The 24,626-nt window shown below is 45.7% G+C and overlaps 1 protein-coding gene across 1 annotated transcript in view; it reads right to left on the reverse strand.

The window, feature by feature from the left end:
* Positions 1-2,069: 2,069 nt before the first annotated feature.
* Positions 2,070-24,626, reverse strand: part of hivep2a (HIVEP zinc finger 2a) — a gene marked incomplete at its 3' end in the record, with an annotated part of 157,647 nt that continues 135,090 nt past the window's right edge. The window contains 12 exon segments of the mRNA XM_080514457.1: positions 2,070-2,289; positions 2,291-2,328; positions 2,331-2,828; positions 3,025-3,132; positions 4,448-4,556; positions 7,080-7,935; positions 9,858-9,959; positions 11,440-11,615; positions 21,134-21,291; positions 21,399-23,100; positions 23,820-23,916; positions 24,072-24,234. Coding sequence (XP_080370583.1) covers positions 2,070-2,289; positions 2,291-2,328; positions 2,331-2,828; positions 3,025-3,132; positions 4,448-4,556; positions 7,080-7,935; positions 9,858-9,959; positions 11,440-11,615; positions 21,134-21,291; positions 21,399-23,100; positions 23,820-23,916; positions 24,072-24,234 — 4,227 coding nt within the window.

The following is a 24,626-nucleotide window of genomic DNA, read 5'->3' on the forward strand; positions in this document are numbered from 1 at the left end:
CATAAGTGTACATAACAGGGAGGATCAAAATAGAAAAAAGTCGTAAGAAGAGGATATACTGGTCAAATACACAGCGAGAATACAGAACACAGAGACACACGCTCACATTGCAGCCTGCCCGACTCAGCCCGAAACTGTCAACAAGAGAAAAAGAGTTGTGTCATTGAAATCACCACAAAGCCCTCCACCAAACTGCTCCCATCTTCTCCTGATTTTAGGATTTTTAAGTACGCTGTTGTTGCTTTGCAACAAATACACTCCCTGCTAGGTGAGCAGAGTTTTGGCTAAATATTGCTTAGCTACAAAAGGGACATCCAGGAGAGGAGGAGGAGGGCCAAGAAAGAAAGAAAGTAAAACAAAGCAGTGCAGAAAGCTTCAATGTCACAAACGTACTGTCGGTGTTATACTTTACAGACAGTTTACACATCTCCTTTGAGACACTTTCAATTTCGTCTCCCGAAAAACAAAAACAGAATCAGAAACTACTGAATAAGGTGCATTAATCAGAAAGTTTGGTGTATGCGTTTGAGAGAAAAGCCTTTAAATAACAGTTTGTATTGGCCAAAGTCTGCCTGAATGTTGAAGATATAAATGGTTTAGGGGGAGCTGATTGGATATTTACATGGACTGGAATGTTTTCCCCGAAATATCATTGAAAATAGTTGGCGTTACTTTTAACCGACCTGAAATTAGCCTTGATGGAGGGTTTGTCTTTTCGCCAAAGAAGGGAAAGGCGGTTTGAATGAGATCTTAGCCGAATGTCATTTTGTTGTGAGAAGGCATGTTCATTTACTTGATGCTGGATCTGTTCCTTGTAGAAATCTGAATGACAAAAAAAAGCTAATAATACCTTCAAATAGGTTTCAAGAAAAGTGACAGGCAGCAAAGAGCAGCAGAGAAAATGTACAAGAAAACTACTATACTGTGAATGTCATTCTAAATGTTGTGCAGATAGATCGACCTATCCAGATAGATAGATAGATAGATAGATAGATAGATAGATAGATAGATAGATAGATAGATAGATAGATAGATAGATAGATAGATAGATAGATAGATAGATAGATAGATAGATAGATAGATAGATAGATAGATAGATAGATAGATAGATAGATAGATAGATAGATAGATAGATAGATAGATAGATAGATAGATAGATTTCATATACTGTATGTATTCATATGCTGGGTAAATATCTTCTATGTGTATATACCTCCAAGTTAAGGGGACTCACTTAGACGTATATAAATAGGTCTAACATATAAAGCCATATTACAGTGTACATATCCTCACCCTAATGTAAGCAATAGCATCCCCCAAAAAACCCATGCTTTACATAGAAAAAAGCATCCACAACATTTAAGAAAAAAAATTTACAATTTATGAAACATGGTAACAATAATAAATAGTATTATAGAATTGCTGCTGTACACAAAAAAGCCATTATTAAAAAAAAAAAATTCACTCATATAAAAATATGTTTTAGTGCAACCGTACGTAATAGTAATATCCATAATTTCACATCACTTGTCGAGACTTTTAAGCTGTCCAAAAATAACAGAAGGAAGAAAAAAAAAAGGGGAAGAGAGGGGGGGAAAGATCAGGGTTGCATTTATTACAGAGCTGATAGTATTGTATTTATATTTACCTTCCTGCTTTGTTTGCTTATAAGAAAATAAGCAAAAAGAAAAATGATAGAGAAAGAAAAGGCACACACGTAGCAGTCCAATTACTTTGTTTTCTGTTGACGTACCGAGTTCTTCTTGTTTTTTGTGTGAGTTTGGTCGTGTTGGTGGTACATGTGTTTGAATAAGAAAGTCTGTGGTGTCACACATACATTAAAACTGCAGAGGTCCAAAACATTGAAAATTGTTTTCAGTTATCATGTGTGTGTTTGTGTGAGAGAGAGAGAGTAAATCAGAACAAAGATGTGTGTAAAAGTGTGCAAAAGTCTTTTTTTCCTCTCTCTCTGTTGCACTTCATCCCTTCCTATTATCCAAAAAAACCCAAAACAATCCAGGGCGACCCCTCCTCCTCCTACCCCCCCCCCCCCCCCCCACCCTGCAGCACTATGATGCCTCCCTGCTTCTCTGTGTGCCGTCTCCCTCCCGGTCTCTCTCCGGCTGCTGGAGGGCTTCAGATCCAGGGCTGGGAGGGTGAAGAGAGGAGGGGGAGGGGGAAGTGGAGGAGGAGGGGGCGGGGATGGAAGGATGAGGGGGGGGGCTGAGCTCCAGGCCACTAAAGTGCTGAAAACCTTGAGGAGGAGACGGGGAGGCGTGAGGAGACGGCTGATGATGATGATGATGATGATGATGATGATGATGATGGGCTTCAGGGGATGGCCCTGAAGGAGAAGGAGAGGAGGAAGGAGCTCTGCCTCCATCCCTCTCTCCTCCTCCTTCTACTCCTCCTCTACTTCCTCTACCTCCTCTCCGGGCGGCTTCCGTGGAGTCGATGCAGAGAGAAGCGATGGCCTTGGTGCAGGTCTGGATGCTCTCTTCTTGCTCACGCTCCTTTCTCACTCCTCCTCCTCCTCCTCCTCCTCCTCCTCCTCCTCTTCTTCCTCCTTCGTCCTTCTCCTGAGAGGAGGCGTGAGGTGATTCCCCCAACCTGTCTCTTCCCTCGTGACCCACTCTCTCTGAGAAGGAGGTGAAGTGTGGTGGAGCGGCATCATGGCCAACAGAGTCCTCCGACATGCTCTTGTTCATTGACAGGCGGGCGGCGGCGAGCTGCGCCCCCTGCTGGCCCAGAGGGGAGGTGATGGACGAGGGGACAGAGTGAACCATCTGGATCCCTCCAATCGGGATCATTGGGAAAGGAGAACGCACCTGAAGGAGGAAAAAACAACTCCATCAAAACACCGAAACACACGCACACACACACACACACACACACACACACACACACACACACACACACACACACACACACACACACACACACACACACACACACACACACACACACAACTATATAGTTTATATCAATGCACAATAACGGGATTCGTAAAAACGAAAACAGTACCTGGAGTTGTGAATGGAGTGGGAGATGACTGAACAGGACCTGATGGGGGGGGCTGGACTGGTTACCAAGGTTACCACCCCGGTCCCGTTCTCCTGGTGACGGATGCTCCTGGAAATGAAAAAGGCAATGAAAACTTTTCAAGACAAAACACAAACATTCACAGCTTGAGTAGAAATGATTATTTATCACTTAAACAAGTTCAATTAAAGCTTGTTGCAGGTGTTAGTCAACAGAAACTTTCTCTGTGACATTCCACCAAGTCTGAGTAGTGACTGTTGAGATGTTTGTCTGTTATTGAAAGGATGGTGGGATTTCCAAGCAGACTGGGTCTCGCTCTCTATTTCGCGCTTTGTTTAAGTGGGACCAGCAGCAGGAGCCAGAGTCTGAAGTGGGGCTCTTAAGAAGAAAAACAGTCGCGTTATTAACCACACCACCGCCAGCCAAGATCCTATTACCACCAAAACCCGGCAGCCCTCTCTTCAATCATCCCGCCCGCTCATGCTCGCAGCCCATCTGACGTGCTCTTTATTCCCTCATCCTCTCTCAATGTTTCTGCTCCGGCTGCCAGATGCTCTCGCCTCTCCACTCCGTCTCTGTCGTCTCCTTCCATTTTCACTATTTGTTCTCCAGGTTTTCCACGTGCAAACTGCACGGCAAAGCCACAGCTCTTAATGGAGTTCATTAATTACGGTCACGTTGAGTTAAAGCAGTGTTGGTGATTGACGACTGTGCCTGTGTGGAGTTTGCACCTTCTCCCTGGGCCGAGGTTTCACTCAGTGCAAAGAAATGTTTCAGTAGTTGGCGGCTGGATTTGTCAAAATTGTGTGTTGGCGATTGTCTTTCGTGCCGATGGGCTCCAGTTTGGTGTGTTTTGATGGTATGTGTCTATTGTTTGAGTTTATTTATGGACGAAAATGACTCTTGGAAAAATGTCTTTGCAGTATATTATTGCAAGGGGTGTACTATGATGAATACCAAAGTCTGTCAACTCAGAACCCATTTACACAACGTTGAAACATTGAAATGTGTCATTTTTGCTTCAGTTTGAGAACATTTTTGTGTTTACCAAGCAATTTTTAAAAGTGTTCACGTGAAACGTTTTTGAACCGAAGATGTATAAATTTTGCATTTTTGTTTTAGAAAGGTTTCATGATTACACAACATTTTGAAAACTATGTCCTTGTACACGGAAATGGTTAAAACCTGAAAATGTTGTAGTTCTCATGTTGGTGCACGAGAGGGTGCTGTTGTTTGCTTTTGTAATCCCACACATATGCACAGAAAACTATACACAGTAAACAATAACAGTGTGAGTACACAAACATTGTAGTGGTGGAAAGGCAACCAAGTTGGATCGTAAACAGGGCCCTTAAGTGTTTGCACCAGTGTCCAGAACTCAAGACCGTCACCGTCCGACTCTTACCATGTCCATGTCCACGCTGGCTCTGTGACGTCCCAACGGCCCAAACTCTCCCTGAAGCGGCCCTCCGGGCTGATGGCTCGTCCTCAGGCTGCGAGCGCCTCTCTGAGGGCTGCACGCCACCAAGAAGAAGAAAAGTCATGACAAACTGTCAGCGGGGAGAGAAAAGGTGTTCACACTCTCAAGGTAGAACCCGATGGGCGATGGGGAAAGGGTTGATCTTCACTTCATTCCTTCTCTGAAGGTAGAGGGCCAGGGCCAATACCCAGCCCATACCTGTCTTTTGAATGTTAGCAGACATTAGGTGAGATATTCTTCTACTTGACCGGCGTTTTCTAAAACAATTTCTGGAATAACTAATATTATTTTCAAAGCGCACTTAACTTCTTTTTACTAAATGTTTGATATAAACTGCAAATTCAATGTTTTAAGAGGTCAAGTTGGGTTTTTATTGAAGTTGAAAGTCGTGATGACATTGGCCATCACACCCCCTGCAATGGCTCCCTCCCTTGGTGGTGTGTGGTGGTGCACTCCAGGGTATATATGGCTATATGATCCACTTAGTTTTCACTCACCACTTCCAAATTCCCCATGACTCAGCAGTATCTACAAGTCAAATGACCTATTTTTGATGATGATGAAGCCATGAGCTACCCAACTCTGCCTCTCACTCACGGCATTCACTGATTTACTGGTTAATGTCTGTTTATCATGCAGTAGGAGCAAATCCTCTGGATGGATTTTCACTAAATAGAGTATGCCACAGTCATAAAAGACGGCAGAAATGGAGAGTATACACACTTCTCCTGGGACCGCTACACTGCTGGTGGCATGACTTCCACTTTGGGAACCACGGGGCTGGAGGTTCACATAATTGTACTGCTGACTCGTTGGTGGTGGGATTCTGACAAACGTCTGGTTACTTGCTTGCTTCCTTAACCTCGAGACAACCGCTGCCCCAAATAGATGATCATAAGCAGTCATTTGTTTACGCTTCATTTCAAGCTTTATTTCTCAAACCCTTTGAAAATTGAGGTGCTTCATCTTGAGGGGTTATCTATTTATAATCTTATTTATTCAGACTAACTATTATTGATCACTTCTTTGCAATTATTTTATTTCTGAATGACGGCTTTTTCAGCAGAAGTTTCATCCAGATTGTGTCTAAAACCCATTTGGATTTGCTAAAACCATGAAAGTGAAGCCAAACTGTCTTGGGCACGTCCATTCTGACCAACATACAGGAGTCCTGAGCAGTGTCCGTGATCTCAAGAAGGAGTTCCACCACAATCTAATAGTCTTTGTGAAATAGATCATAACTTGTTTGTTCCTGTGTGGAGGAGCATGGCCCAATCAAACTGACCTCCAACCAATCTCTTATAGTTCACAAGTAAACGGACATTAAATTGAAACAGTGGCTTTTTTGTTGTGGCTCGTGGCTTCAGTTTTGTGTCCAACACATTTAGCTGAGGTATGTTCTTCAGTTTTTTACATTTGAACTTGATCCTACCTTGTTTAAAAAGGCTTTCTTGGTACGCACAAACCCGTTTGCTTTGGAAAGGTTAAACCATTTTTATGTAAAAAATGTCCAACCAACCAACTATAAAATTCTCCAACCAACTGTAAAATCACAGAAATCATAAAGTTCTTCTTTTTTTTTTTTTGTATTTGTAATGTACAGTGCCATAATAACCTTTAAATTTAAACTTAAAATTTTTCTTTTGTTGTGGCGCAGAGTATATTTGATGAAAATGTTGATATTTCACAGTTACTACATAAACTAAATACAATTTCAACATAAAGCAAATTAATGAAACCTTCTGGTGCAAACTTCAGTAACATGTTAAAAAAGCCTATAACTTTTGAATTCTGGGTGTTTTTACAAACCCCCCCCTGACAGCGTGGTCGTGAGGCCATTTAGCTATCTTTCATGTCAGCATCAGTGATATCTCAGCTCAGGTCTGTGTTGTTTTTGTGTCACTCCTCTTAAGAAATTTGTTAAAAAAAACCAATCACTTTAAAAAAAAAAAGTTTGACCATTTGCTTGGTGGTTTTACCGGATTGGAGCCTCTGCAGGCTGGTTTTCATGCCCAGGCCTCAAGTTTCACACTCCTGACTATGAATTCATCATTTTATTATTTAAATCTTCCATATTTTCTACCCAGTTTTGATAATTACCTTTAAAGCTTCTTTTTTTTAAATGTTATTTGTTTTTGTCATTTATCTCCTTAGGACCACACGGTGGCGCAGTGGTTAGCACTCTTGCCTCACAGTGCCTCTCTGTGTGGAGTTTGCATATTGTCGCTAAGCTCTTTCTCCAGGTTCTCCACTTTCCTCTCACAGTCCAAAAACATGCATATGAGGTTAATTGGCGATGCTAAACTGCCCCTCGGTGTGACTGTGAGTGAGTCTGTCTCTCTCTCTTTGCCCTGTAATGGACTGGTGGTGTGTCCTGCACTCGCCCACAGTGATCTGGGATTGGCTCCCTGCGATTAGGCACTGTAGAAGATAGATGGATTTATTGTCTTGCATTTACTTTGAGTTGTACAAGTTTCTCAGATAAAATGTAATTCATTGACAATTTAAAAGGACATTAAATCTCATAAAGGCCCCCAGTAGTCCTCTAAGCTCTCACCTCTGGTGGTGGAGATGTTGATGAAGCCCTCGGCGTGGAGACAGCGGCCGGATCATCCCCCTGTGGCGGCCCCGGGGTGAAAGGTCGCGCTTGTAGTCTCTCCCAGTGGGCGACGTGGGCCGGGAAAGTGGCGATAGCATGGAGTGATGCCCCCTCCGGGGAGAGAGGTCTCTTCGGTACCCGCCCAAGTCTCTCTTGGGTGAGATGTGCCGCAGAGGAGAGGCGTCCCGCCGGGGGGAGAGGTGTCCAGCGCGGGGCGAGAGGTCGCGGCGTGGGGAGAGGTAACGGCGGGCGGAGGGGGAAGAGGACGGGGAGACCGGGGACGGGCAGCCCGAGAGGTCCAACCCGGGTGAGGAAAAGCGGGAGGAAGATGAGGAGAGGTCTGGGGAGGGGATGGGGTGGTCTTCATCCATGGAGGAGGAGGAGGACGGAGGAACCAGCAGCCTGCTGCCCAGCGGCGGCTGCTGGCCTCGCTGATACTCCACCGCCCGCCCGCCAGGGTCGCTGGGCGGAGCCTGCTGCGTGATCTGGATGCTGGGGACGGTGGTGAAATATCCCAGCTTGTTGGCCTCACCCAGGAAGTGGGACAGGTGCGGGGACATGGAGTGGGACGCGGCCACGGCCGTGATGGACAGTGACGGCAGGACATATGGTTGCGGGCTGGTGGAACGCGAGCGCGTCTTCGGGGTGGAGTCGCCATCGTAGTCGTCCTCGTCATCCTCGTCATCATCCACTTCATCGCCCACTTCGTCACCATCCTCCTCGCCACCTTCCGAATCCTCGGCATCGGAGAACTGATGGTCAGTCATATTTCGTCTGGAGCTCTTCTCAGATGAACTCTGACCTTCTTCTCCATCTTCAAGAGGAGAAACAGAAGAAAGGGGAGAAAAAGTGGAGAGAGAGAGAGAGAGAGAGAGAGAGAGAAAACTGTATTAACATGTGGAAAACAGAATAAAACACCAATGAAACCTCATTCCCACCAGTTCAAACCCATAAAACACAATAAAATGGCGTTATTTGAGATGAAGCCCTCGACGCTCTGGCTTTCTCTGCTGGATGGACCCAAACCAACAACTTTCATTGTTCAGCAGCAGAGTTGCTGTTGGCAGCAATCCAATGCAAAGAGTTTATTATGAAACTGCATCAAAGTTGATTGAGATGCACAAGATTTCTGACTCGTTTTCAGCTTTTCATGGTTAAATAGAGAAATCCAAACTTGTAATCTTAGTGTTTTTCTATTTTTCAATCCAAAAATATCCAAAAGAAGCATAACAAAAAAAGTAGCAGCATTTCAGAGTTAATAAATTGTATTTAGGAGAAGAAATCAGATCCACTAACACTGGACTGGTCTCTTGTGTGCAGCAGCTTTCCACAAGCCACAAATGTTTACGTCTCATTGATTCACCCATGAATTGCTCTGGCTTTTCCCAAAAAGCTTAAAGAGTGGAGCCAGGACGCACATCGGGGGTCAACCAGAGTGACATTGGAGGGAAATGTAATTCGGTGGTGTATATCAGCTATCACTCTCATACTGCTCCCATGTGACAGCCAGGACTTGATTCAGCCACTTAAATCAGCAGCGATCGGAGTCAATCCAACATTAACTGTTACTATAAGAGACATGCTACCCAAAGTCTATTATCACAGTCCCAAAAATACATCTTAACATGAGCTGTTGCAGAACAAACATCACAATACCAATAATATCAATCTCACCAGAAAATATGAATCTGATTTAGAAAATAATAATGCATCTGATGGTCTTTCAGTTGTAAAGTGTATCACAATAAAACATTAAATATACATTTTAATATCATAAATGTAGCTGTGATTACTGTTTCTGGATCACTGTGAAATTTAGATGAAATCATTGATTTGCTAAAGATGCAGGTTTGTCCTTCAGGAGACAATAGGTGAGTCGAACAGAGAAATGACACTGACTTGGCATGTTTTAGGTCCGGTTTACACAATGTTTCAAGTGCAGTTGTGTTTCCACTTAAAGTGTTGTCTAAATGAGGCCTCGTCTTGTGAAAAATCTAATCAAAAATTAACCTGAAACTAGTCAAAAGCTGATTGTTTGTAGCGTCTCAGGACGTCAAATCTGGCTTCAAGTGTGAAAATGTGTTTCATTCAGTGGAAAACATGTGGAAAACATGTCTTCACTGAAAGGAGACTTTGTCACTTCTACTGATCCACAGGCAGGTGAAAACGTCTAATCTTTTCAAACCTATAAATGCACCATATTACATAGATTGTTGGCTTATTGTTGCTTTTTCCAATAAAAATCATGTGTAATGAATAAAAACACCAAAACAATTTTGGCAAAGTTCCTGGTTTAGCCAAAAATATCAGCTTTTGTGGCTTTATATGGCTGGAAGTGCATAAAGGGACATTTCAGTGGAGATGATTGGCTAATATTTGCATCAGGAGAGTGACTAATTCATTGTTCTTTGGAGATTTTTCTGAAATGAATCACAAGCAACAATTGAATGCTGCATGGAGCTCCTCCTCTTGCTCCTCCTCCTGCTGCCCTGTCTTTTTTTTTTTTTTTAAAGGTGGCTTGAGTGTCAAGTGCGGTTGTTTGACATGAGTCAGGACGAGCTCTGCTTCCCATTACACTAATTGTCCTTGTGTGACCGCACCGAGCCAAAGACACTGCAGACAGCACCAGATAACAGGATGTCCCTGCAGCTCCTTGTGTGTGTGTGTGTGTGTGTGTGTGTGTGTGTGTGTGTGCATGCGTGTGTGCGTGTGTGTGTGTGTCTGCCTTTGTCCTACCTCCATCGTCTGCCTCTGCGTCCTCAACAGAACACATGGAGACTCCCAGCTCCAAACACTTTTTCATATGCGCCTTTGACTTCATGTGCTTCGTGAGGTTTCCTGTAAAAAGATTTTTTTAAGTCACACATGGGCACCATTTAACCAGTCTCACTGGGAGCCAGAGCTTGTTTGGCTGCACCAACACCAGCAAGGAAAAGAAAGATGGAAACAGGAGAGGTGAAAGGAAGAAAAGACAGCACGTAATTATAATCTACAAATTATATGTAATTTACACAAAACGTGACATAATGACAGATGACCTCAACCAGGTCCGAGTGTCTCATCTGAATGCAACACACACAGATAATGGCCTCTTATTAAAGATCGTATATCAACTCGTCAGCATCTTTCACCTCTGATATGATGGAGGTTCCTGTCTGACCGCAGTCTCTCTGCATGTTTTATTCATTCATGTAACCACTTACTCCACATTTCACCACTGAATTCTTCCGTTTTCCTCTTAAAATCTGCCTCAGGATTGCTGCTAACACCTGAGTAAATGTTATTAGGAAACTCTTCTATTCATGGGTTTCAAAGAACGTCACGAACTAAAGTAAAGATGCATATTTCTATGATAATTATGATTCAAAAGCTTGAAGTCTCTGCCACTATAAAAGTGAGGACCCCCTTCCATGACAACCTTTTGAAAAAGCAAAACTTTTATTGTGTTTTGGGTGTCCATTGATGCAATAGCAGTGCTCGGAGCCACAACTTTATGAAAACTGCTCCTAAGGTGGAACTTTGTGAAAATACCAGTGGAAACGTATAAAAATGCAACTTTTCATAAATGGTTTGACACAACTTTTGGAAAACTGTGACTCCATCTTGACTGAAATGGGGGGAAAACACAACTTTCCCAAAAACTCTGTCTCTAGACCAATGGAGGAAAACGCATCTTTTAGAAAATTCTGAGTCCGACTGCGTCTCCGTGACAAAACACAACTTTTCCAAACACTGCTACTGATCATGAGCACCGTGGCCGCAATCAATAGTTGTTCTGCACATGCTCAGTAGAGACAATCTAACTTGGTAGTTTGTTCACTAGAATGTTCTAACATTGTTGATTTTTCGAGTTCCTCACGCATGTGTCTGTGTGGTTTCATCACAAAAACCAACAGCACCCACTTGTGACCCAACATCCTAACGACATCGTTTTCATAGTTTCTGCTGTTTCGTTGTAAACGGACATCATTTTCAAAATGTTGCTGTGTAAACATGACATTTTTCTGAAACGAAATTGCAAAAACAATGCCTTTTTAATTCAAACATTGTCATGTAAATGGAACCTTAGGCACCAAAGGTTTGTGGTATATATAATAGCTGATGCCGGCTTTGTGTCATTTACTGCAACATATTTAGTGTATTCTATTTTTCAACCATTGTTTTAAATGTTTCCTTCTCTTGGACACAGGTTAGATACATGTTCCATCCATCTGCCCCATCCTCCTCTGCCTACTTCACTACCTCTTCCAACATGTTGCACTACAAAATGCTTCTTTCCTTCTGTTCGAATACTAATACACTGTATACGAGCATCTACCTTTCGTCTTGAATGCAAAGTTGCAGAACTTGCAGACGTAAGGCCGGACGTCGGTATGCGTTCGGATGTGTTTCTTCAACATGCTGGGCTTCTTGCAGCGGATGCCGCACTCTTCGCAGATGTATTTCCCTCGTCCGCGACCGCGGACGTAGACGTAGTCTTCGTTAGATTTATACCTGGGAAAAAAAGCACAAATACTTAAAATCATATTAATCTTTGCTTGGTGCACAAAAGCGTTTCATTCATTTACTTTTAATTACTAATAATAATTAAACAGAATTAGTATTACTAAACTAATAATTAACACACGAAGGACCTAAACATAACCATTTGATAAAAACCACTACACATATACTGGATTGTTTTTCATAGAAACTCTCCTTCCCTCATTTTTCTACATCCCCCACAGAGAGGTCAGAGGTCACAGTAAAAATCCCTGCAGCTTGTGGAGATTCGCTGTGACGCTCGAGGACACAGCCCTGCTGACACAGAGGTGTCAGCCCAGGAATAAGGCTGAAATCAGGTTTTCTTTGCTCAGCTGCAGTTGTGAGCAGCACGGAGAGACGAGTGCTCAGGCAGCAGCCTCTCTCAGTAACGCTCAGTAATATATAATAGAAACTGTTCTGTGCTGATCATAGAACAACATTAATGTTGTTTGTTGTAAAGTAAATCAGGTTAGGCAACCTGATGGGAGGATTATTTACCCATCCTCAGCATCCACTTCAGCCAATTTAAGTCCTGATCTACTCAAGGTTTATGCCAGGGGTGTCAAGTATAAGGTCTGTGGGCCAAAACCGCCCTGCAAAAGGCTCCAAGCCAGACAAACCACCAAGCAGATTGAACACATTTCAAAGAAAGCGCCCACCAGTGGGGCCACGTGCTAACTACAAAACTTTTCTGAAACGCTAAAAAGGACGAGTTTCCACGAGAAATGTCATAGTGTAAATGGGGCCTGAGCACTGTGGCAAAAATAATGAAAATAATTAAGCTGCTGAATAGGAAGATGTTGCTAAACTTTCATACATGATGCCTGCAAACACGAGCAGCACCTCTATGGCTGAAACAGGAACAAATGCTGCATTTCTCCTCTTTCTTCCTTAAAACTACAGTCCTCGTGTCTTTTTACAACTTTTTGCTTGTTTTTGAAAAAAAATCTGATCACACACAAAGTTTTGAGTGCAACAGCGGAGATGTCTGCATGAGTCTGTCCGTCACGGAGGGGAACGACCGCCAACCAACGGATAAAAGCTGCTGAAGTCCGCCTGTCTAAAAGAACAATGTGGGAGGAGTAGATAGTGAAAATCACTGGTGATTTGTGTTGTTTCCTCTCCTGTCTGCATCGGCTGGAGGATTGGGAGGTGGGTAATGGGTAGGCCAGGGTGTTCAAGGAGGTCGAGTATCAGGTACATCAAAGAATTCGTCTGCATCAGTCTTTGAACTGCACTGGGACGTACCTCCCAACGCTCGTCTGAGTCGAGACGTTTGCACAGCTGCAGCCCATTTTGAAAATGAATTATGGTGATTATTTAGTTTTATTCCATTTCATTCGTAGCACACGGTATGGTCATAAAGCAGATTGGCTTTCAGGACTACTCAGTGATGATGTGACGGGACGGGACTGGCTTCCTCTGCCACAAAACCTCAGAGTTCCCTCATGGCACCAATTTATTTGGACAGTCAGATGTGCTTGTGTATCGGTATGCATGCTGTTTACGCTCATGCAAACGTTTGTTTGCTTTTACCAACTTACACCTGAAGTGTCCTTTAGGGACAGCGGGGGACTACTTCACTGTCTGCTGCATTTAATAACTCCGCAGTGTAAGTATGTGTGTGTGTGTGTGTGTGTGTGTGTGTGTGTGTCTGCGCAAGTGTGTATGTGGGTATGTTTTACATGCACCGTCTGTTCCATTCAATAACCTTGGCCTTCCTGGCTCTACTGGAGACTATAAAACATTATAATACTGTAGGAATGTGTCTCACTGCAGGGGGCTGCCAGCTTAAACTCGCTGATGCAGGCTTTATATGAACGGTCAGTGTACATTTTAATGTAAATCCCTGTTTTCCGATGTGGAAAATACACTTTATGTGACTTTACTGACAACGTCATAAATACTAAAAGAGCTTCTCGGCTGCTTGGCGATCAAACTAAACCTTTTACTGCTGCAGGAATCAATCTGATCAGATCTCAGTCACGCAAGCACAACTCTTCAAATTCAGCTGGAAAATGACCGCAGGAAATATATAATGAAAGTATAGCTCTAGGACTATGTTTCCAAAATACAATCAGGATGAAGACACACTGAAAGACTATCAAAACAATGATTAAAAGGATTCAAGGGAGTATTTCAGTACACAACGGTTATCTATGCTACTAAATTAAGGTTGGCTGGATTAGCATGCTATCGGGAACAAGAGCAACACATTTCCAATCCATTCCTTCACTCAGGGCTGTCAAACATCAGGCCCATGGACCAACACCAGTCCACTGGGTCCAATCCGACCAAACCACCAAGCAAAGGATGACTTTTCATTTGAAACATTTCTGTGTAAACATGGCCTGAACCTGGCCTTAAATCAAATTAAAAAGTACACTGAATGAGTCAATTACTGACTTCAAACCAGTCCAACAAACCATAAAACGAAAATTCAAACCAATCTAAAGCTGCCCTGAATTCAGCCCAAAACTAGCTTGAAAATAAATTCAGTCAAAAACGGGCCTGAAATGAAACCATTTAAAACTATCCTAAACTAATCTAAAATCAAATCCAAAACTTCTCTAATACCAGCTGATACAACTTTTAAATGATTTACTATCAATTTAGACACAGTTCTGAAGTGTCCTGAGTTAGTCTAACAATAGTCTAAAGCAGCGCTGCAGAGAAGTTGCGTCTCCACAGCGAACTAGTCCATTTCAACTTGGAAGCTGAAAAAAGATGTCTTCATTGGCTTCAAGCACTGTTGTTGTGTAAATGAACACGCAACACACAACAAAAGATTTGTGTTTTCACTTGAAAAGGTTAATAATTTTATCAAACATTGATGCTACGCGTCTTGATGCTAGTCAGGTCACCAAATAATGTTGTTTGTCTTGCTTAGGATTAATATTCACCATATTTTACCCAACTAAAGCAGTAATTGCTCTCTACTCTACAATCAACTAAAGACAATGTACAGTGTGGACAGGCCAGTGGAATAAAAACACCAGTTTTTCTTAGAATTCAATATAATGTTAACAGAGCCACACAGTGGGGTAGCAGCTCATAGCGAGCCCAAAAACCTATATTTGAGGTTAATTAGGGACTCTAAACTAAACTGTCCATATGTGAGTGACTGTCCCTTTGTCTTTGCCCTGTCAGAGATTGATGACCTGTTTGTTTGAGCAAAAAAAATCATCTGTCATGAAAAAGATCCTGTTGAAGAAAACATGTTGCACTCATGTTCCACTGCCAATTCTAAAACCTGCCATCACTTCTATAAAGCACACTTGAGTAAGCAGCAATAAATGAAACACTTATCAGGGCCTTTTATCCAAACAAATAAACACCAGTTATTCATGATACAAGCAAAGTGTGAAAAATTCTTTAAAATACATCTAATGGGGGATAAGATCCCGTTTCATACCTGGATACGTGACAAAGAGAAGAAGAATGAGGAAAGTTGTTGTCCAGAAACCAGCCTGTGATAAAAATAACCTGTCGGCTGCACAAAATAAACTCAAAAAACAGGTTGTAAAACCAGAAGTCTTTGTTCTTTGATACCTGAGCAAGATTTTTCCAACTACGAACAGGGAGACAGACGTCCAAGTTCATAATGAGGTCAAGTGATCCATTTTATTGAAAACTCAGGTGTGAGGATGAAGCTCTTTAGCACATGCCATCAGCTCTTCTGCTAATGCTAGCACCCTCGCTTCATACCGAGAAGGTCGTGGGTTCACATCCGAGCCTTTCTGCAGGTTTTCCCTGTGCATGCCTGGGTTTTGATGACCCTAACTTGGGTGTGTGATGGACTGGTAACCCTTGCAGGGTGAGGACTCCAGTGGCCCTGCAGACAATCAAGTAGGACAGGAGACAGATTGGAGGACCTGAGCTCTAATTCAGACTCTGATCCTGAAGTTCGGATCCTTGCTTTCTATCACGGTTTTCAAATCTAAGGCTTAAAGTTACTCTACCATAATCCACACAGGAAAAATGAAAATATTTAGGACCTGTTGTTGTTGATGTACCTCTCTAATGTGTTGTCAATACCTATCTTAATGATGTTCGTCACTACACTCACACAAACACATATTTGAATTTTAAATTTCATGGAATGTCCTCTTGTTTGTTGATGTCGTGATAGCTATAATAATCAGAAACTCCTGAACTACCCTGAAGAGTTATACACAAGATCCCATTTTCACACTCGATTTCGCCAGATCTGAATTTGCTCTGGAAAAATGGTCAACGATCCGTTTCACAACATTTCAGACTATTCCCGTGGCTTTAAGACTCTTTCTTTAAGAAATTCTGGATATTTTTCCGTGCTGAATCTGTTGAATGTTGATATTTTCACTTGAGTTGCCACAACGCCATCTTTGATATCCCAGACGCCTTTGCGGCAGGTTTCCTAAGATGATGTCAGTCAGTGAAACATAAACACATTTTGATTGCTAGAAATTCCCATTGACAAATTGACATTATCCATCCATCCATCCATCCATCCATTGGCTACCGCTTTATCCGGGGCCAGGTCGCGGAGGCAGCAGTCCAAGCAGAGTTGCCCAGACTTCCCTCGCCCCAGACACTTCCTCCAGCTCCTCCGGTGGCACCCCAAGGCGTTCCCAGGCCAGCCGAGAGACATAGTCTCTCCAGCGTGTCCTGGGTCTGCCCCGAGGCCTCCTACCAGAGGGACATGCCCAGAACACCTCCCTAGGGAGGCGTCCGGGGGGCATCCGAAATAGATGCCCGAGCCACCTCAGCTGGCTCCTCTCGATGTGGAGGAGCAGCGGCTCTACTCCGAGCTCCTCCCTGGTGACTGAGCTCCTCCCCCTATCTCTAAGGGTGACTGAGCTCCTCCCCCTATCTCTAAGAGTGACTGAGCTCCTCACCCTATCTCTAAGGGTGGCTGAGCTCCTCACCCTATCTCTAAGGGTACGCCCAGCCACCCTATGGAGGAAGCTCATTTCAGCCGCTTGTATCCGGGATCTCGTTCTTTCGGTCATGACCCATAGTTCATGACCATAGGTGAGGGTAGGAACGAAGATCGACCGGTAAATCGAGAGCTTCGCTTTTTGGCTCAGCTCCTTCTTCACCACGACGGACCGATACAACGTCCGCATGACTGCAGACGCTGCACCGATCCGCCTGTCGATCTCACGCTCCATCTTTCCCCCACTCGTGAACAAGACCCCAAGATACTTAAACTCCTCCACTTGGGACAAGGGCACTCCACCGACCTGGAAGGGGCAAGACACCTTTTTCCGGTCGAGAACCATGGCCTCGGATTTAGAGGTGCTGATCCTCATCCCAGCTGCTTCACACTCGGCTGCGAACCGTGTCAGTGCACGCTGGAGATCCAGGCTTGATGGGGCCAACAGAACCACATCATCCGCAAATAGCAGAGATGAGATCCTGTGGTCCCCAAACTGGACCCCCTCCGGCCCCCGGCTGTGCCTAGAAATTCTGTCCATATATATGATGAACAGAACCGGTGATAAAGGACACCCCTGCCGGAGGCCAACGTGCACAGGGAACAGGTCCGACTTACTGCCGGCAATGCGAACCAGACTCCTGCTCCGGGAATACAAAGACCGAACAGCCCTCAACAAGGGACCCCGGAATCCATACTCCCGGAGCACCCCCCACAGGACATCTCGGGGGACGCGGTCGAACGCCTTCTCCAGATCCACAAAACACATGTGGACTGGTTGGGCGAACTCCCACGAACCCTCAAGCACCTGGTGGAGGGTATAGAGCTGGTCCAGTGTTCCACCACCAGGACGAAAACCGCATTGTTCCTCTTGAATCCGAGGTTCGACTAACGGCCGGACCCTCCTCTCCAGTACCCTGGAGTAGACTTTCCCGGGGAGGCTGAGGAGTGTGATCCCTCTGTAGTTGGAACACACCCTCCGATCCCCCTTCTTAAAGAGAGGGACCACCACCCCGGTCTGCCAGTCCAGAGGTACTGTCCCCGCCCGCCACGCAATGTTGCAGAGACGAGTCAACCACGACAGTCCCTGCACATCCAGAGACTTAAGGAACTCTGGGCGAATCTCATCCACTCCCGGTGCCTTGCCACCGAGGAGCTTCACAACAACCTCGGTGACTTCAGCTTGGGAAATGGACGAGTCCACCTCTGAGAACCCAGTCTCTGCTTCCTCAATGGAAGACGTGGTGGCGGGATTGAGGAGGTCCTCGAAGTATTCCTTCCACCGCCCAACAATGTCCCCAGTTGAGGTCAACAGCTCCCCACTTCCACTGTAAACAGTGTTGGTGGAGAACTGCTTCCCCCGCCTGAGGCGCCGGCCGGTTTGCCAGAATTTCCTCGAGGCCCACCGAAAGTCCTCCTCCATGGCCTCTCCGAACTCCTCCCAGACCCGAGTTTTTGCCTCCACCACAGCCCGGGCTGCAGCTCGCTTGGCCTGCCGGTACCTGTCGATTGCCTCGGGAGTCCTATGAGCTAACAAAGCCCGGTAGGACTCCTTCTTCAGCTTGACGGCATCCCTTACTTCCGGTGTCCACCACCGGGTTCGGGGATTGCCGCCACGACAGGCGCCAGAGACCCTGCGGCCACAGCTCCGAGCAGCAGCTTCGACAATGGAAGTGGAGAACATGGTCCACTCGGACTCAATGTCTCCAACCTCCCTCGGGATCTGTGAGAAGCTCTCCCGGAGGTGGGAGTTGAAGGCTGTGAGGACGGAGGGCTCGGCCAGATGTTCCCAGCAGACCCTCACAACACGTTTGGGCCTGCCGAGTCTATCCGGCCTCCTCCCAGTCCAGCGCATCCAACTCACCACCAGGTGGTGATCAGTTGACAGCTCTGCCCCTCTCTTTACCCGAGTGTCCGAGACACGCGGCCAGAGATCAGATGACACGACCACAAAGTCTATCATTGACCTCCGGCCTAGGGTGTCCTGGTGCCACGTGCACTTATGGACACCCCTGTGCTCGAACATGGTGTTCGTTATCGTCAAACTGTGACTAGCACAGAAGTCCAATAACAGAACACCACTCGGGTTCAGATCGGGGAGGCCGTTCCTCCCAATCACCCCCTTCCAAGTCTCACTGTCATTGCCCACGTGGGCGTTGAAGTCCCCCAGGAGAACAATGGAGTCCCCAGTTGGGGCACTATCCAGCACCCCTCCCAGGGACTCCAAGAAGGTTGGGTACTCTGAACTGCTGTTCGGTGCATAGGCCGAGACAACAGTCAGAGACCTGTCCCCTACTTGTAGGCGTAGGGACGCAATCCTCTCGTTCACTGGGGTGAACTCCAACACATGGCGGCTGAGCTGTGGGGCAATAAGCAAGCCCACTCCAGCCCACGGCTACACCGCGGGCAACTCCAGAGAAGTGGAGTATCCAGCCCCTGTCGAGGAGCTGGGTTCCAGAGTCCAAGCTGTGAGTGGAGGTGAGCCCGACTATATCTAGACGGTATCTCTCAGCCTCCCTCACAAGCTCGGGCTCCTTCCCCCCCAGCGAGGTCACATTCCATGTCCCAAAAGCCAGAGTCCGTGTCCGGGGATCGGGTCGTCGAGGCCCCTGCCGTCGACTGCCACCCAATCCACACTGCACCTGACCCCTACGGCAGCTTCTGTGGGTGGTGGGCCCACAGGAGGATGAGGAGGAGGGACCCACGTCATCCCTTCGGGCTGAGCCCGGCCGAGTCCCGCGGGCAAGAACCCGGCCACCAGGTGCTCGCGTGCGAGCCTCCACCCCGGGCCTGGCTCCAGGGTGTGGCCCCGGCTGCGCCAAACCGGGCGACGTCTCCGTGCTCCTCGTGTGTGTATCCATAGGGGTGGTTTGAACTGCTTTTAGTCTGACCCGTCACCTCGGACCTGTTTGCCTTGGGAGACCCTACTGGGGGGGCAAGCCCCCCGGCAACATAGCTCCGAGGGTCATTCGGGTGCTCAAAATTGACATTAGTGTGATTGATTTAGGCAACTGAGGGTTGGAAATTTGTGGAAATGAGTGATAATGGTCTTGTTTTGTTGTATTACTTTATTCTCAAGATTTTAAAGATTTCTTTCTCATAGAGTAACATTAAATATGAAGGGGAGTGGGTTGCGGAAATGCAGAATTTTTGCTGCTGCAGTGACAATGATCGGCTGCTTTTCTTTAAGACGTTCACTTCAGCAACAAGTGCAGCTTCCAAATGTTGGTTGTTACACCAGACACCCGTCCTGTAGTAAAAGGTACTCAAACCCAGGACTCCACATTTGAGGCCTGTTTGATGTCTCGGAGTGTTATGGATATTCCGTGTGTTTATTTCTGCTGTCTTTCGCACCTTTTTTAAAGACATTCGTCTTCCATTGCATTGTGTTACATATCTCTTCTCCTACCAGACTTCTAATATCAATCATGGTTCTAGTCCGCTTTGGATTTAAACCCAACGTCCATTTAGAGTTACTGAGGCCCCCGTTTGCACTCTGTCTGATTAGCCTGAAAAGCACATTTAAGGACTGAGGGGAAGGAGTTGAAAGATCTACATGTGTAATGAGAGTTCATGAAAACTGCAAATAGCAAGGCCACAACTCTCAAACAGGATATTCTCATTGTAAGGCAAGAGTGCTAACCACTACACAACTGTATGGCCTATATTGCTCTGAGCTCTGTTCAATCTAAATTACTTACATAGAAAGGTCTTGTAATCTAGTAACTAGATACTAATGAGTGATGCTGAGTTGGTAACAACACAACAAGTACTAAAGTCCTGTGCCATCATCATCAGGCTTTGATTTGCTCTGAAAGTTATGTGTGAGGTTTGTAATCAGCTTTCTGGATGTCTCACTTTTCACCTTGCCGTGATACAAATCCAAACATCCCACTCACTGTCAAACCTTGAGCCAATTATGTGTCTCTGCTGAAGAAAACTCACAATCCATGCAACAGATGTCAAAATACCGCGATGACAAAGATTTCAAACGTACTGAAGTCTGTTTTTCACTCATTAGAAAAGAGAAAAGAAATCTTTGCATAATGCAGATTGAGCATCTGAGATTGTGATGTTGATTACAAATCTTTCTATCCTTAAATCAATTCTTATAGGACAAATAAGCAGCTAAAGCTCCTATAATAATTAGAATTAGAATTAGAATTAGAGTTATAGAATTATTAGAATTATAAGAACTGCTTATTGTTCCACCCACTCTCTTGGTGTCAGAAGAAGTACGAGACAAAGTGCAAATGCACAGTGTTGTGTATAAAATGTGATAAAGTACATAACATTGGACAGCCGGTTACAGTGAGTGAGCTCCAGAGAAGTTTAGGATAAATCCTCTGTAACTCTGCTGGACTGCTGCTTCTTGAACTGTGTTTGTTAGAGCAGAGGTTCCAAACCGTTTCTTAGGGAGTGTCAAGAAAAAGGTTTTACCATTGGGAAACACCATCTTAGGGTGTTTGGTGGTCTGGTGTTGCTTCACTTTGCACAGCTTCAAACATTCATCAAACACCTTTTCACAGCAAAAGGAGCATTCAGCAATAATTTGTGTTAGACATACCCGCCTTCGAAGATCTTGATGCGGGCCGGTTCAGAAGTGGGCTGTTTGACTGAGACCTCCTTCTCCACCTGCTCCTCTTTTGAACGATCCCATGATGTGACTCCTTTCATCTTCCTTCCAAAATTACTGACATCCACCGGCATCAGCTCTGGTTTTAGCTACAAAAACAGTAAAAATGAAATCAAAGAATCGAATGAAGCACGCTTTCACCGGATGGATTTGTTTGCATTTATAAACAATGGGTCTTGTTGCATCATAAACATACCTGATCAAACCTCAGCTTCCAGGCCACAGATGAGACAAGTTTTCCGGAGCTGGGTGGAGACAACGCTGCCACGGTGTACATCAAATCAGTGTTCCTTTTCTGTTTGGACCTCAGCAGAGCTAGTGCAGCCTTGGTGCTGAGGTTTAAAGGATTGGGATTGTAGGAGCTGACAGACCAGGAGTTGTAGACGGAGCTACGCAGAGGTGCCTGACTGCTGTTGGGTTTGGTGTAGTTCAGGAAACACCAGCTGACTCTGCTTGTGGTGCGCAAGCTCGGAAACTGAAAGAACTGCTGGACGTCAGCCACATCCGCCACCAGCAGAGTCTGACCTGCTGCTTCAGGTAAACCTGCACTTTGGTTGGCAGCGAGCTGAACCAGCATGCTGACCGAGGCTTTACCGGGTGTCGGCTGCTGCGCGTTGTCGGTTTCGTCTGCATCGTTGGAAGAGGAGACCATGGACTCTGGACTGGAGGTGCGTTCTGGGGCTGTGTCGTCTACATCGAGTGCCTCTGGGGAGTCCCGGCCCCCAGATGCTGGGTAACGGTTTGTGACAATCTGAAGAGGGGGTGTGAAACTTTCGGCTCGCGGGATGTCAGGGAGGTGTGGGGCAGCAGATCGGACCGGAATAGCAATCTTGGAAAAATCACCGAGTGGTGGAGAAGCACACATGCTTTCAGAGTCCTCCACTGAACCGTCACTCTTCAGATGAGCTCTCTGGCCTCGTCTCTTCTCAGACTTTCGGCCGGCTTCAGTCCCACTCAGTTCCACGGCACTCATCTCTTTGACAATCTGTCCATACATTCGCTCCTCCTTCACTCTTTTCTGCTGCTTTGTCTCAATGAAGAGCTCTACCGAGCTCGTAGGGGAAAGCATGCGCTTGCCGCCTCCGATACCGGATCCCGAGGCATCTGTAGTGGATATAGTGCCTGATGTCAAAGACAGTGGGATTCCTGTATTGAGACGTTGCTCTGGCAGAGAGTCTTGATCCTTCCAGAGTGGGTAGCGCAGGACCACACCATCAGTCTGCCCCAATAAGTGGGACAAGTTAAAACCCGATCCACTTATTCCTCCTCCAGGTGGTTTGCTCACCGGAGGAGGAATGGTGTTGACTGCACTGCCTGGCCCTTGTGGACCATGGGAGGCTATCAGTTGGCTAACACTGGTGTACATAACACTACCAAATGATGGCACATGGGTTTGGATCCGCACAGGAACCAGCAGACCAGGCAAAGAGGCCTGGGAGCCCAGGTTCTGTGTGGCAAAGACTGGTTGAATCTGCTGCAGAAGCATGGAGGCGGTGGTGGAGTTGGGTTGATGGAGCTTGGCCGACACGGGAGAGGAACGTGAAGAAAAAGAAGCTGATTGAATCTGAGAACCCAGATTTTCAGATTTCCCATCGTATGGCTGAGGGTCATGGATTTGCTGGAGAGAGTGTAGCTGTTGGTGTTTGTGGGGCTGGTGTGCAGGTAGAGTGGCTGCAGATCTGATGTGTAATTTTTGGAGTTGCTGTTGAGCCTGGAGGGTCTGCTGCTGTCTGGGCGAGTGATCGCCATCCTGATTCCAAAACAGACCAGGATGCGAGAACGAAAGAAAAGGAGAGCCACCCTGGTACTGCTGGATTATATCCTTGCTCACCACTTCATGGCTTGGATGTTCTCCCTCTGATGATGAACCCTGGGTGTGTAGACGATGCTGATGGGACCTGAGTTGAAAAAAGCAGAATTTTCATACATTTAGAATATAGCTATTATGAGTCCATAGTATTTTTCGCTACTTTTAGAATTCAATAGTGCAACTCTTGTTCTCTGAATCCTGTTTATACTCCATTGGAAACAATACATGAAGGTGATGCATTGACACAAGCTTCATTCACACAGCCACTATGTGCACCTCGAACAGCCTCTATTCACGTGTTTGGCATAGCACAGACCGCAAGGGGAAGTACTCAGGCCGCAAGGGCTGTGATCAGTTTGCTCTACTATGTCATAGGGCATGTTAAGAAACTCCACATTTGAATGAGATGATGGTGTTCTAATTGTGCACTTCATTGGAGAACAGCAAACACCGCTCAGGGGCAGGGCATAAATACTGGTTGCAGTGTCGACCACAACGTTTTGCACACTTCCGATAACATTGACGACCCTGTGCAAGAAGCGAGTCAGTCGCTCGCCATTACAATCTGCTACCTTGCACCTGATGCTAACATTTTCAGTGTAACTGCTCATGTATGTGCGAAATTGCCCATTGTGACCAAAAAATAAATAGCACCAATGAGTTCCATGCGGTGATCATGGAACTCACCCATCGCACATTATGGTCGTGAATTTCATCACGGCACATACAACTTTGATGCAGAACTTCACGAAGTGAAGGGAAGGCCCCATGTGGAGTGTAGATACAGTAGTATACTGAAGCCTTTACCTGCTGTAGAGTGGTTCATCTTGTAAGCTGTCCTCACTGATACTCTGTTGGAGAACATGCTGCTGGTGCTGCTGGTAAGATCCAACCCCTGTTGATCCTAAAAAACAACTTGATTTAAGATACATACCACTCCACCTTTGCTTTGTGTTACTGAAGACGTCTGTTTGCTCTTTGGGACTGTATTTAAAAATGTAAAAAGAATTGCGTTTCATCTTTTCACCAAGCTCAGTGTTTTCTTGATGCTGGGCTTACCAACAGAGCCAACTCGTTTGGTCCTGCCAGCCACGTCGCTGCTGCTGTGGGGGGATCCTGCTGGGCCCGGCCTCGCGCCATGCTCCAAACCCTCCTGCTTGATTGACATTTCAGGGACCCCTGGCTCCTGGATGACAGCCTCTGGATAAACACTCAGTGAAGCCTGTCAAATATAGAAAAGTGTAGAAGAAGAAGAAGAGCTAAGAAAAGCATGGTTTTAGGCAACGAGTCATACACCTGTGGGCGACCGTGGCTCAGGTGGTAGAGTGGTCGTCTTTCGGAGTGAGAGGTCGGAGTTTCGATCCCAGTCTACACCGGTCTATGTGTCGAAGTGTCCTTGGGCAAGACACTGAACCCTAAATTGCTCCCAGTGGTCGACTAGCGCCTTGCATGGCAGCTCTGTCCCATTGGTGTGTGAATGTGAGCGTGAATGGGTGAATGACTGATATGTGAAGCGCTTTGGGACTGCACTCAGTGTGGTTAGAAGGCGCTAGATAAATCTAGACCATTTACCATTTACCATACACCTGTCATTTGGACAGTCAATGTCCAGAA

The sequence above is a fragment of the Blennius ocellaris genome (assembly GCF_963422515.1).
Source record: "Blennius ocellaris genome assembly, chromosome: 18".
NCBI classification, from domain to species: Eukaryota; Metazoa; Chordata; class Actinopteri; order Blenniiformes; family Blenniidae; genus Blennius; species Blennius ocellaris.